Below are 14,410 nucleotides of genomic sequence, written 5' to 3'. Positions count from 1 at the left end.
GCACATGTAGGGTTTTATATTTACTTTTGCTTATTACAAAGAAGGAATTCTCCCAAAAAGTGAAAGTTCATTTTCAAAATTTCAGTACAGTTCAATTTCTACATCCCTTTCTGAAAAATTTACTGCATATGTAGAGCTGCAGCCTGTTTTTAATGGATGGTACACTTCCTCCAGTATTCCTAAGTATAACCTGCCTCCTGCAAGGACTACCAGCAAGCCAGGGTTGTTAAAAGACCAGAGACCTCCTAAGTAGCAATATGGAACTTCTTTGGCTTTGATCACGAGTGTGACTGGTAGAGCTGACTGACATTTTTCATTGATTTAAGTGCAAGCAAGATCAAGTTTCTTGTACTCAACATTGCTCAAGTCTGTGTGTGGCCTCTGTTCTTGTGCTGGAGCACAGCAGCCTCATCTTGCCTGCCACATGCCACACACAGGCTAATAAGTATGAGAAAAGGTTTGTTTTTACCCAGCTTGACTTAGACATAGAAATAAAGTAGTGCCTGGGTTGAAATGGATGGAGAGAGCACAATGCTGAAAGACTTGTGAGCTATGTCTCAAGAAATGAGAGGCTGCATCTGTTCAGAGCCCCACAGCTGCCACGAAGCCCCATTCCAGGTTGTCTGAAGATACCAATCTTGAAAATTCTCGAGCAAGATGGAGGGAGGATGCCTTTTCTAAATAGTCATACAAGGAGTCATATCTGCAGTCTTCTGTCCTTTGTGAGGATGACAGGCTTGTGTTAGGCTGCAATTAGAAGGAACACCTAGCTCCACCAGAGTCCCGCCTTCTTGGCTTACAAGCCCAAGAACATAAAACATTTGACCTCTACCTAGTATTTAATCATATTGCTGGAGCAGAAGGATTTGTGCTGGCAGTGAAGACTGAAAAGTAGATCTTTAAACTTCTCAGAGTTGAGAAACATATATCAGTTACTTTTAAGTCCTCATCGAGCCTGGGGTGATCATTGCCCTCTAGACATTTTGTTTCTGTTTTCCTGCACATTCAGGAGCCGCCTTATTTGATTTTCTTGCCACTTACAGAGCACAATAAACCCCTGGAACTTCTTGCTATGCACTGTCATGACAATTAGGAGTTTGAAAAGATTAAAAAATGAATTAGCCAAGAATATGTATTGTAAAAATACCTGGGGCAAAAGTCTGCACATTTGAAGAATTTTGAAGAACATCTTGACCTATCAGGGGTTACGCACTTGGCCGTTGGGACTGAGGAGAAGATTCTTTTACAGGCAGATTGTCAACTAACAGCTTAGTGTCAGTTTTTCCATTGCAATAGTTAGTCTTAGCTTTCATTGTAGCTGGAGCAGATAGTGCCAGTGATACCCAGTTCAACAATTCCTTCAACTTTTATTTTTGAGTCACAGACTTTCTGGGCTGTAAAATGATTTGCTTGACAGAGAAGGAAGTATTATTGGCAGAAACTGAGCTTTTAACTCTCTGGCCTTCTGATGAGTGATGGATATCTTGTTGTTGGCAGGTAAAGTTGGACCTATTGCTCAGGAAGCATCTGTGATTCCTGCTGTTGAAAAGGAAACAAGACACTCCTCTAACCTGCCACTGACACCATGCAGCCCTGCTGAACCACCATGGCTATCCCTGGCCAAGAAGAAAGCCAAAGCATGGAGTGAAATGCCCCAGATTGTACAATAGCAAATTACACAAGCATCCTTCTTTGTATTGCCAATAGCTGTGTTAACTCCATTTAAATACTTCTTTACTGTGATATTTTTTGAAAAATAAGAGACTTAGAACTCTTGATCAGACTGTTGTATGTAAAAACACAGTGAAGAAATGCCATCTGGGGCATAATTTTGAAGTATTAGGAAGCTGAGCATTTTCTACTACCAACTACTAGGAAAACTTGATCAAAATGTTATATACTTACACGTTTGACTAAAAGACAGTGTTGTTCTAAGAGGACATGCTTCAGGCTTTTGAAACATTTCCCTTGCAAAATGTTTTTAAAGTTTCTATGAACGACCCAGTGTTTTGTGCAATGTAGCTTTGGCAAAGAAATTAACGTATGCTATAAAATAGACATGATGCTGTGCACTGACGCATCATGACTCACGGGCATTGATGTCATCACACTTGTGTGTAATGCTCTGGGATGGACAGTCTGACTTTGCTTCTGATTGTTAATGGACCTATCTTGTGATAGCTGTAGGATCGAAGCAGCACTATGAGTTGGAGTAATTTTGGCTTTCGTGTGGTTTGAAATCACAGAGCTGTGGGTCTTGTGCTTTGCTCAGTGATGCCTGCTGGACTGGCCCGGAGCCACTTACCTCCTTTTCTCTCTCGTGCTAGAAAACCACCACCCTCCAGCACACACTCCGTTTTTGGTTATACCTTTGGAAATGTGGGATAATTTGAGTATTCCAAACAACAACAACAAAAACTCCTTCCCTTAATTATGGTGAATAGTGTTTTATTGTGGTTTATTTTTTTGTGAGATTCATCAGCAAATTGTCTCTCTCTTAAAGAGTGTTTTATTGATGGGAACGATTTGCTACCTAGAAAGATGGCACCTTGTTTTCAACAAATGCCACTCCATTCTTCGTGTTCATGTGGCTGTGTGTTTGATGTTAGTTATAAAGGGGGCATCCACTTCCCTGCTTGCATCATCATGCTTTAACTGGTAGCTCAACATCAGTCTGAAAATGACAGAAGTTTTGCTATTGGTTTTGAAGGGAGTAGGTGCTTGAAAAAGAAACTTTATAAAATGATGTTAGTAGTTTAAATGGCAATGGCACTTACTGGTCCTTTTCATTTTTTGCAACATTGCACATTTATAAAGTGGTTTTTGTTTACAGTCGATTCAAAATTTGAAGGCTGACTTGGCTAATGGACACTTTTCAGCTGGAAAGTCAGCAGGTATTCTTAAGGAAAAAGCTATCTGTTGATAGGATTAACTGCAAAACAAAAAATTTGGTTTCAGATCAGCTCATTTGAAAGACTTCAATCTTCCAGTCTTGTCCAGGATTTATATATGTAGATCTTGACATCTGAAAGCAGTATTAATTTGGAGCTAGACTGTGAAACTTTTTTTTTTACATAGGTGAAAACTCACTTACCCAAGTAGGCTCACTGAAACTATAGATCCTGCTTATTTTGTACTAGCACAAAGAAGAGTAAGAGTTTCACAACTGGTTTGGTAATCCAGGCCTATTTTACTACTTGCTTTTCTCTATTTTAAGAAGCATATCTTCTCTTGCTAAGATCTGAAACATTTGTATTTCTCTGAAACTTTTGAGCGTAATGTAAATGACCATACTCAGCTTTGATTCCTGAAGTTTTGTACAGCTGACATCCCATCAGAAGCTTAGTTACCCTGTGTAAAATACACACATTTCTCTATTCAGCAAACTCTTCTCTTTTTGTTAATGTGGACTGTGATCCTTCACCTAAAGTACTGCATATGATACTAGAAACTCTTTCCCTGTGTTTGCTTTTGATCTTAATATTGTTTCTTATTTGTTTGGTATGTATATATGTTTTTATAAGGAATGGAAGTTCCTAGTCTTGAAGGAACTGCTTTTGTATTGCATTCTCCTTTTTAGTTTACTATTCAATGTAGTTGTCCGTGATAGTGATGTAATTCCTGGGAAGAGAAGAGCGATAGATAGCCCTCACTGATTAAGGAAAAAATAAAAAAGAGGTATTTGGACAATATAGACTTTCTGTATGGATATACTGCATAGATTTTGTCTTTGGATGATTTTGTGTGGCCTAGGACTGATCAACACAGCTATTCAGGCTAATGTACTCTCCTAAATCTAGCTATTTAAAAGTTGGAAACATCACAGAGCTGATGGCTTTCCTTTTGTTTGTGAGTTGCTGCTCCTTCAGTTGATGGTTGGCTCGAAGGCTAGCACTCCTCTAGGCACAGAAAACCTTGTAAATGCTCATCTGAATGTGTTTTGGAATTACTCGCCAGCTGCTGTAAGACATCTTGATGCCACTTTAAAAAAGAAGAAAAGCACATGAGAACCATGTGATGCTGCATTTGGTATTTACTTGCCTTCTGGATTTCTGGAGGTAATGTATTCAAGTTTCTGTCTGCAACTGAGGACGAAAAGCATGTAGATGAAAAAATCAAAACAAAGTCTCATATATCACGAGTTTAGAAGATGGTTTTAGAGGATAAGCATTGAAACATCAGTGATATATTGCTGCATTTATAAAAGCTGGTAGCCGTATTAGTGAGACTTTGATTTCCCATTGGCCACGTGTAGCTTTTAGGTGCTCGATGAGTGCAAATAACTAAAGCTCCTACTGAATGATTAAAAAAAAAAATCATGTTTATTTCCAGACACTGTCACTATTCTGTCTTTGAAAATAAGCAGGCTTTGAAGTAATTGGCAAGACACTGCCAACAATGTAATTGTGAAGTTTTATGGCTCAGGGTATTTAGTGAAGGATCTAGAAAGCTGTCCCTTGAGATTCCCTCTGTGTGGTACCAAGACCAGGTTTTCAGCTGACTTAATTTGGTGCTTGTGTGTGACAGCAGAGGGTGCTAGTGCTATCCCCAAGGAGTACAGAAAGCTTCTGAGTGTTATAGAAAGCAGAATTCACTGTGCACTTATAAGTACACTATTACAGTAAGGAGAATGGAGGCTTTTATGAAGGCAGAGAAGAGGGGTCTGAGAGAGAGGCATATTTTTGTTGATGATATAATGGAGTTTTTGGAGTATAAAGTATGGAAAAATATGTTACCTTGTTGTTACAAGAAGGCTCTGAGAATTGGTGACAGCTATGGGGAAAAGTAGCTTGCATGGTGAATTCAGTTTTGCTGTGGGGCCATGCAGGAAAATAAGTGAACATGTCCAAACAGGGCATTGCAGATTGGAATTTTAATTCTGCTGCTTAGAACAACTGCTGCCTGGCTAGAGGTTGATCTTCATCCCAGCCAGATGTAGAATCTGATGATTTTACAGGAGAGATTAGAGAGACAGCAATTTGGCATACACCTAGCTGGAGATTATGGAGGTTCCTCTTGCTGTAACGAGCTATAAAGACTTGGGAAAAAGCGAATCTGTTGCATTATTATCCAGCTGTGAATCTACTTACAATTAGCTGGGCTTGAGAGGAAATGAATCGGTTTAAAAAGGAAAAAGACTCAAAAATCTCCAAGGCTACACACGTCGTCTCTAGCACAACTCTGACATTTTCATTAACAGAATGTGGTGTACACATCTCCTTAAATATACCCAAAGAATAAAAGAAAGCCTAAAGTTAACATATAATTGAGGAGCCAATACTCATTTCAATTAACATAATTAGAAGAAAGTGCTTGGAATAGTGAAGAATGACCCATGCTGAAAACACTAAATACTAGCCCTTTTCATGTTAGAAAGTTTGGACAGAGAGGGCCTCCCTAAGCAGCATTACATTGTCTTTTTAAGTGTTGTGATTTGAAATATTAAATCTATTTTATCTAAGTCTATTACAGCATAAGTAATTCCTGAGTTTGTCCCGCTTGCTCAGCTAAGTGCTTTTGAGATCAATACAGAAAAGACATTAGCCTGTGAAAATACTTTGTCCTTTAGAGCTGTTACTGGAAGGTGATACATCTGAAGGGTATTAGTAATCAGTGATGTGATTAGCAGTCTTAAAAAGAAAGACACATCCATCATTGTCTTTTCCTCTAGTGTGTGATAGCCTACCTACATTCATATTAGAGGCTTACCTTGGTTTGACAATAATACCTCATCAACTGTCACCAAAATGTCAGTGATTACCATGTGAAACCTCTCACATTTAGGGAATCTGAGCATTTTTATTACTATTATTATTATTTTTAGGATTCTGGCCTTGATTTCTTGCTTGCTATAGTGGCTTCTTGTGTCTTCTATGCTGTCCAGAAGTATTGCACCCAAAGTGTCAAGATTTATTCCAAGCTGTTGCTGTTGTTACGGTCTGGGTTAGTTTATACAGCAGAGGTTGAGTGAAACCTCTGTTTTTTCACTGAGAATGTTTTTTAACATATCTTATGGAAGTAGGCCAATGAAATAAACTGCAAATTCTGAACCTGGAGCACAAAACAGTGCATCTGCTAGGAACAGAAAAGGTCACTCAGATATTTCAAGCTGGATGAATGAAGGGGCATAGCTGGATGAAGGTGAATGACTAGGGAAGAATGACAGTTCAACTCAAGAAACAAGAGGCGCAGAGTGGGAAGCTCTAATTCAAAGTACTCCTGCACAGTGGGGTGTGTATTAGCCTAAGGAAGGGTATCAGAAGGGGGCTTTATTTGGAAGGTCTTTATCCATCTGTTCCCCCTGTGCATGAGGAATCAGGACAATAAGATCTTGTAAATGAATGGAAATGCATCAGAGATGCCCACTGCCATCGACAGGTCTTTTTCTTCTTCCATTGGACACAATCTGCACATTTCCACGTTAGTTGGTCCAGGAGGTAATGCTCTGTTACCAGACCTCTTTCCATTTTCTGAGCCACATGAAGTAGGTGAGCACTTTGACTGCACTGCACATCAAAGCATGTTGTGACCTGCTGGTGGAGCCCACAGCACCGCAGCCCTTTAAATAGAACTGCTGTATGACCTGTGTTAAAAATGCAGCTTCTCAGAAGTGAGCTAAGCCAAAGTTTAGCAGCTTCTCCCGACTGAGGGGCAGATTATTGACTACAGAAACTGTGAGATGCTATTATTATTCCTATTGTACTAGGAGGGATTTAAAAATAAGCTATTTTAATAGCTGGTTTTTTTTTAGAAGCAGTTAAGAAAAATCTACCGGCAGTTTGTGTAAACAGGATTATTAACTGTAGATTCTTATTCTGATCTATAAAGCAAGATAATCACTAAACAACAAGCAGGGATGGAATGGCTGAAGATGTGTAGTGTTTCATTGACATAGTATTGTATGAAACAGAGATGAAAAAGCAGAAAGAAGGAACTGATGTAAACAATCAAAATACAAAGGTTATTTCATACCTGAAACTCTCATTCCAGCCTTTCCTCTCTCTGCCTCAGAATAGGTCCATTAAAAAAACATAGCTTCTCTCTCTAAATAGTTTTACTTTTCATTTGTGAGATCAGAAACACTTCTTACGTAACTTGTTTTGTATTCAGCCATATTTTACAGGACTCTAATGAAGAGCTAACAAGTCCAAGATTGCATACCTAACGATACCAGCAATGCTGCCTTGTTTAAAGATCACTTTAACCTACTTTTTAAAGCAATTTAAGTTAACGCTCCATTATATTTTCTCAGTTATACCATTCTGGCCTCCAAATCAGTTTTGATTTACAGGTATTTTTCCAACACAGTAGGGTGAGGCTGAGTGTTTTAAAATTAGAAGCTTTCCACATTTCTCAGGAATACATTTCTGTGGCATTGAGGTAACTTTTTCCAAATTACACAATAAGGTCATTGTAGCAACTGCAGCAATGTATGGAAAAGGGTCTAAGTCCCAGGGGCCGTGTTGTGTTTCCATAGACTTCAAACTACTCGCAGCAGCCTTCCCTGACGATGTCGTTGGCACCATGAGAGCTAGCAAGGCAGGAGGAGATGTTGCTGGCTGGCTTCTTGCGAGTGCGTCATTCCTGCTGTCCTAAATGCCAGCTCTGTCACTGGTGACGTGGGCAAATGAAGCAAAGTGACACTGTGAGAAGCAGAGGAGGGGAGATGTGCCCCCCAAAGGGTCAGCATTTTACCAAGTCTATGTGTGGGGTGAAATAACTTCACTGGACTTGGCGAGCTGTGAAAGCATGTTTTATTCATACAGGAGTAAATAAAGTGACTTTTCTGTCACAGCTAGATGTACAAATTAATGTATCTCTACATAAAATTAGAGCTTTGTTTTAGACACAACCAGTGTTTACTCAGTTTGGCTCTCAAATCATATGTGTTACAAAGAAGAGGGAAATACACGACCTGTTTTAGTAGAGCATTTCAATTGATAAAGATAGCTCTCCTCAAAGATGAGCGACCTGGTCCGTATTTGCATGAAAGAAGATCAGAGGTTCATTTTGTGCTTTCCATTTTGACGGAACAATAGGTTACATAAGCATTCTTAGTGTTACGATCCCTAATGAAAATAAGTGTCTCCTTGCTTCACGTTGTTTATAAAACAAGGGATTTGACTGTGAAGAAGCACTACGTACTGTGACAGAACAATCAATAGGAATATTTACATTGCATATAAAATGCTAGGAGTATCAACATCAAGTTTTGCTTGCTATTTGTCTAATAGTTTCAGAGCGTGACTTGCTACCAAAGCCCAGATTCTGTGGCATGGATCAGTGTGGGCATGTTGACAGGTTAACTTCAGGTCTAGTCCTGTTCTTGACTGGCCACAGTGAAAGTTTTTATTTTCCTGCTCCTTGACTTTCCTTAAAAGCTCAGACTGCAAACTTCCTGCCTCCATCTGCAAAATTCTGGGTGAGCTGGGATCTTGTATCACAGACCTTCGCTCTGTATCATTTTGCAGGAACCCCTGGGAAGGGCACGTCTCTGTGCTGTACATCACCCTTCTGACGTTCGTGTCGTGGTCTGTTGTGACAAAATGTCATGTTGCAACCTCGAGTCCAACCGCCCTTAGGTTGGGTGTTGCCACATGGGAAATTGAGGCTGGTAACCAGGTCAGTGTGGCTGGGATCAGCCTAAAGCCTGCAGGAGACGTGTTTGGTTTGCATTTGCTGGGTGTGAAGGTCTTCACTTAATCCTGGGTAATGCGGTACCACCAGCCAGTGTTATGTGAAGGACCTGGTAATGGCAATTGGAAGTTCCAAACAAGTGCAATTGCCCTGAAGCCAAGTTTAATGAGATGTCTCGGAGGGTCCTTTAACCCAAAATGAGCAGTAGCTGCTCCACGCAGCATGCTTGCCTCCACGCCAACAGGCGCACTGCTCTACAGTACGTGTTGCTTTACTTCCAGACACAAGCTCCCTGCTGCAGGGTGGCAAAGAAATGTTTGTACAGCTTTAGCTAGGGGCTCTGTGAACGGGCTGCTGCCAGTAATTGTCCAGATGAGATCTCTGGTGCCTTGCATATGTTCCATTAATACAGCTTAGTGGTTTTCCTCCAGCACAGGTGGCATTATGGCTGCGTACCACTGATTTGACCGGGTGCATTCGGTTCACAGGTAGCAACAGTCCTGTTTGCAGCTCCACCAAAGGCATTGGAGTTAACAGTGGACGTGCCATTTCTTGATGCTGGCTTATTTTTTTTTCCAACCTTTTTCATACAGATTTCTCTCTGGAGGCACAGATCAAAACTCAGGTGATGTAGCCAATCTGCCACAACTAATTAATATTTGGAGCATAGCAGGGGGAGCTGGGATGGAGCAGCGTGTGCCTGGAGCGCTCCCCGTGCAGACCTCCCGGCCGGGCTCAGCGGCTCGGCTTCCTGCAGGCGCTCTGCGGGCGGCTGCCGTCTCGCAGGCACAGAGCCTCAACTTTTATTTACTCTTCCCCTAGTGCTTCCCTTGCTGTGCTGATGCAACCGAGGCCATTGCATAATAGCCTGGTCCTTAAAATGAATTTCTCATGGCTTCTACCATGTGAAAGGAGCCGAGCCAGCGGTGCTGGCAGTGTGCAGAGCCAAGGCCGCTGGAACATCTGATTTCTTTGCCTTTATAAGCAGCTTGTCAGCCTTCCCTTTCAGTCTGATAAAGAGAATTTTAGAAACACACACACACAGCCTCTTTTGTGTTGACTGAGCAGATAAAACCAATGATTTTCCCAGACAGAACTGGTGTTTTTGCTATACTTTTGCATTTGTTTTTATTAACAGTATGGGTCTCTAACCACAGCACTGCAGCAAAGAGTTTTTCTTCCTGGGAGTGACTTAAGCAAGAACAGACTTTATGCAATTTTCCAAGGAAATGTAAAATAACAAGAAGGATTTCAATGCTAAGTGGCACTTCGGGCTTTCTTTCAAATCTCAGGAACAACTCTTAGTCAGGAACAAATCTACTAAAGCCAATGGAATTAGTTTGGTCTAAATAAGAGTATAATTGGGCTTTTTTGTTTCTGCGTTGCTCAAAAATAAGTCTCAGTAAATAACTCAGGGTCAGATCTTCTGCTTATGCCAGAACTATGCTGAACTGGGGAGAAATTGTCCCAAATTCACCCTGTCTGGCAGTTTGCAATGAAAAAATGGTTGAACAAACCTATCTGTGTTTCCTAGGTAGCCCCTCCAGAACTTGACTTGTAATTAATAGCTGTTTCTTACTAAAATACTTCTTCTTATTGGCCTCTCTGAGTTCCTTGATGTCACTGCAGACACTTCTTCCACTGAACTTTCACAAGGTGGGAGATTTCACAGGCTGACCACAGCTTGCTCTGCTCGTGTCCAGAGCTGCGTGGGTGAGTTGGCACCAGACTGGGTGTCACCAAATGTCACCTGTCGTATGGCATTGCTGATGTGCCACAGTGCCTATGGTGTAGTGTCTTTTTGGTTAGAGCTGACTGATGTCCACCTGACTCGGAGGGAAAGCAGGACAAGTTTGCATCTCCCTGCAAAGCACAGCCTAGGCATTTCCACAGTCATTCACACCATTGCCTTCCTTTATGTTTTCATTGATAGTGGACCCGAGATAGAAAGTTAGATTTTAACCTAAATTTAAAGTTCTCCAGAGTTTAACAAGTATATGAATCAGAGGTTTTTTTTCCGTGGGTTGTGGAACTGTAAATCAGATGTAATGCTCTGGTCCAGATCCAGATCTGAGTTTCCTCAAAGTTTGGGAATATTTGAAGGTTTTTTGTTCTTGTTCTTAAACCCCTGTCATTTTCTGGTTCTTATAAACAATGTTCAGTTTGAAGCTAGGCTGTTAATACACAGCCCAGTAGCACAGTAGCAGTTACTATCAGTGCACAATCATAAATATTTCTACTAATAGCCCAAGCCTGACATTCTGACTTTAATTAATCTGATTATGTTTAATAATAAATTGTAGTAATCTATAAACATATTTTTAACTGGTGAAGCTGCTAATCAGTTTTGCAGATCAGTTTTGTAGTCGTTCAGTGAGATGATAGGGATTTACCTTGCTGCAAGGCAATATTAATCCCTGGCTAAAAAGATGACTATATTTCTGCGATCATCAAACTAATCTGAATTTTTTCTTTCTTTCCTTTTTTTTTTTTTCTTTTTTTTTTTTTTCAGTACACTGAAGTAGATCGTTACTGGTTCAGAAGAAATTCATTTATGGGAAACGATTCATCTACCACATGAAAACTGGTGTTGAGGTAGGCCTTCTTTTATTTTGGTTTCCTGAGATCTTTGGCTTGGTTTATTAACAGCTGTATACTTAAAGCACATTAAGGATAGCTAAAGTGAGGGATGTGACCATTTATTATTGTAGCAGAAGTAGCAAAGTGCCTGTGTGTCTAAAGCTGCATTTCTGAAGTGCCAAATTTGTCTAGCTAGGAAGGGATGAAAATAAGAAGCCAGTTTTCCTTCTGGCTTCCCTGAGGAGTGGATGTGTTTTGGTTCCAGAGAAGGCAGGGAGTAGACAAACAGCTTTTGCCTTGCTTTTAGGTGACATGCCACTCTAACCCGATACCTTATTAAACTTGCCATGGATATTTCTTGGGTCATAAAAGGGGGCTGCATATTTGCTTCCCAGCATTGGCTTTCAGTAGAAGCATGTCCAGCATCTTTTCTGCTCCTTTGATGTTGCGAGACATGCAGGTCCGCGCAGGACTTGTAGACCTTCAGCTTTCACCAGTGGGAAATGATGGTCTTGCATTGAGTGCCCTTCCTGAGCTGTCCCCGATGCAGGTGGCCTCTGCAGAATGATCCCAGTGTAAAGTTTCCTCAAAGGATTGAGGGAAGAAGTTGGTCTCTGGCAATGAAGTACCTTTTTTCTTTTAGACATCTCAGTGTATGAGTGAAGAAAGTAATCTGACTAGCACATTTGCTAGAGAGTTGAACCTATGGGAAGGTGAAAATATTAATAAAAGATAGAGTTGATTTATACTCAAACTGGCCTTTGGATTTGCAGTATACACTGTAAGAACATGCTTATATAACCTCCATTTCTATTCATAAAGGTTTATGTGGGTCTATATTGAATTATGCATTTAAAATTAATCCACTGAGGCAGCCCACTGAGATGCCACTTCTCATTTAGTAACTGCATTAAGGACTTTGCTTCATTTAGAAATTGTGAGAAGCTTGCTTTGTGCTGTGGAGAGGAATTGGCCTGCCAGATTCAAACTGGCTATTATAGGGGGTTTAAAACAACCACCTCTCTGTCTGTCTCTTTTGGCATTACCAGTAAAACTCTGTTCTCGACTTGTGTGACCCGAATCATGTAGCTTGGCTGAACTTGACAAACCCAACTGACTTGTATCAGATTCTTAGAGATTAATGAAGATTTTCTTCAGGGGTTGGGAACATCTGATTCTGTCCTTACAAGGCTGCGAGGACTTGGAATGAACAGATGTACAAATTAGTATTTTATACCAGCAGCTGTAATTCAAGTTTATTAGATGTCTTGTGTAGTTTTCCAGCTCGCCAGATGTTGCGGAAGGGTCAAGATCTCTTCTAGATGTTTGCACAGATTTGGTTCTAAGAAATCTGAGGCTCTTAGCTCTTCTCTGTGTTCTCCAAAGTACAATTCTACTTCTAAACTGACTGCAAAATGGCACTGTGAGGCTCTGTGCTGTGGCTGAATTAAACTTCTTCAGCTTAAAAATGAAGCATATCAGTTCTGCAGATTCACACTGTGATCTAAAATACAGACTGTGATCTCTACATGACCTGTTTTATTCATCAACAAAAGTGACTTGGGACTGACTGCCTTTACTGACTCTGGGCAAACCGTTTGTCTTCCTATTCTGATATTTTTTGTTATTGTTTTTATTATTCAGATAGTGTTTTTTGACATTATTAAAAAAAAAAAAAAAGGGAGAAAAAAAAAGAGGCAAACTGAAAGACTTGTTAGGGATTTATCTTATATTTCTCATTCTGCGAATTGTGCTCCTATTGCTAAAGTATTCAACTGTCTCCTGAGTATCTAAGTTAAATTTGCAAATGCTGAAATTGAAGAAGTTTGCTCTCGTGTAGAGTTGCACACCTTCTCTTCTGTATTTCCTTCTGAATTTGTCCCCCCTCCCTTGTACTTTGTGCTGTCCTCTCTGTATTGAAGCCATTCCAGAGCCACATAGGAAGCTCACCTCCTCTGCGTGTTTGTGTGCATGTGCACGCTGGGTGACTTGTCTGGCAGCTTCACGTTTGAAAGGGTGTGGTAGAAATCTCAATTAAATGGTTAAAGATCAGCCACCTGGTTCAAAACTTATCAGAGCTGATGTGCAGGCAGTGTAATTTTATAACTGAAGCTTCCCTAGAAAACAAGTCCAAAAGTATAAATGGTTGGGTTGTAAGAAGAACATTCATTTATGCGTTGTCACTCCATTTACAGTCTGCAAACAGAACAACTTGTTTGGTTTACTTCTTTGTTTTTGTGTGAGAGAATTAATGTGTGATTTACTAGAGGGAAGCTAAGTTGAAGGAAAGGATTTTTATGTAAGTACAGAAAGTGCTTAGTCCTCCGATCATTTTTATCTGCTAAGGGATTAAATGCTGTAGTCTAGATCCAGTTGCTATAAAAATTGTCTCTTGCATGTATGACTGTGCTGGGTTTGATGAGAGTTTCACTGCTGCAGGGTGGCATGCAGCCAGTCCCAGAGAGCACTTGGACTGTTGGGGTAGATGCTTTAAATGAGATTTGGTAGGTAGGGTAAATAGCATTTATATATAATGACCTTATTTTACAATAGGCTTGTCTTTACCAGGTCTGCAACAAAATTAAAGCTTGGATCCTCAGCATTATTTAGGTACCTTGGTAATTTAATGGAGACCTGGGTGTCTGAGTATTTGGGGATCTGAAGTTAAATTAGAAAACAATGAACATTTTGAGGAAAAAAAAATGTCAATGATTAAAATAGATCAGAAGGATTTTTTTTAAAGTCTCACCATTTTAAGGACCTGTCAGAGCTTTATTTGTGTTTAGATTAACAGTAAATAAGAGCATAAAATTAAATGTTCAGTTTAATATGTGAAAAGCAACTGGTTGCATAACTGTCGAGTTATGAAACCTATATTTTTGTCCTCTGCATCCTGAACATCTGTGGCCTATATTTAATTGCAGTTTTCATCTTCAATTTGAAGAAACAATGTTTAGCCTGAAGACAAAAGTGATCTGTATAGTGAAATCAGCTAAAGAGTGTGGTTGAGTCTCACTTGCTAACAAAAAAGGCATTTTTTATGTGTGTTCTAATTTAGAAGTGGTATTCATTTGATAGTTTAAATACAGCTAAGAATACTCTAGTGTTTGAGCAATCTGAAGAATGAGAGTATTAAAGACAGAGGGACTGTAACTTAAGAGGAACAGGTGCAGAAGAACAGACATGTGGGGCC

General features: G+C 40.1%; 1 protein-coding gene across 6 annotated transcripts in view; it reads left to right on the top strand.

Moving 5' to 3' along the window:
• The window catches only part of KIAA1210, a 90,802-nt gene that overhangs the window by 39,885 nt on the left and 36,507 nt on the right, over positions 1-14,410 (top strand). For 5 of the 6 annotated variants that reach the window (XM_082771072.1, XM_082771073.1, XM_082771071.1 and 2 more), the window contains one exon: positions 1,498-3,694. In XM_082771072.1, coding sequence (XP_082627198.1) covers positions 1,498-1,670 — 173 coding nt within the window. In that variant the 3' untranslated portion in view covers positions 1,671-3,694. Of the gene's footprint in view, positions 1-1,497; positions 3,695-11,149; positions 11,233-14,410 lie in introns of those variants that run through there. The other variant, XR_014318415.1, reaches the window with a different exon arrangement.

Source organism: Aythya marila (assembly GCF_965140915.1).
Source record: "Aythya marila genome assembly, chromosome: 13".
NCBI lineage: Eukaryota > Metazoa > Chordata > Aves > Anseriformes > Anatidae > Aythya > Aythya marila.
Note: the sequence above shows the minus strand (reverse complement) of the source record. Positions and strands in the feature narration are given on the sequence as shown.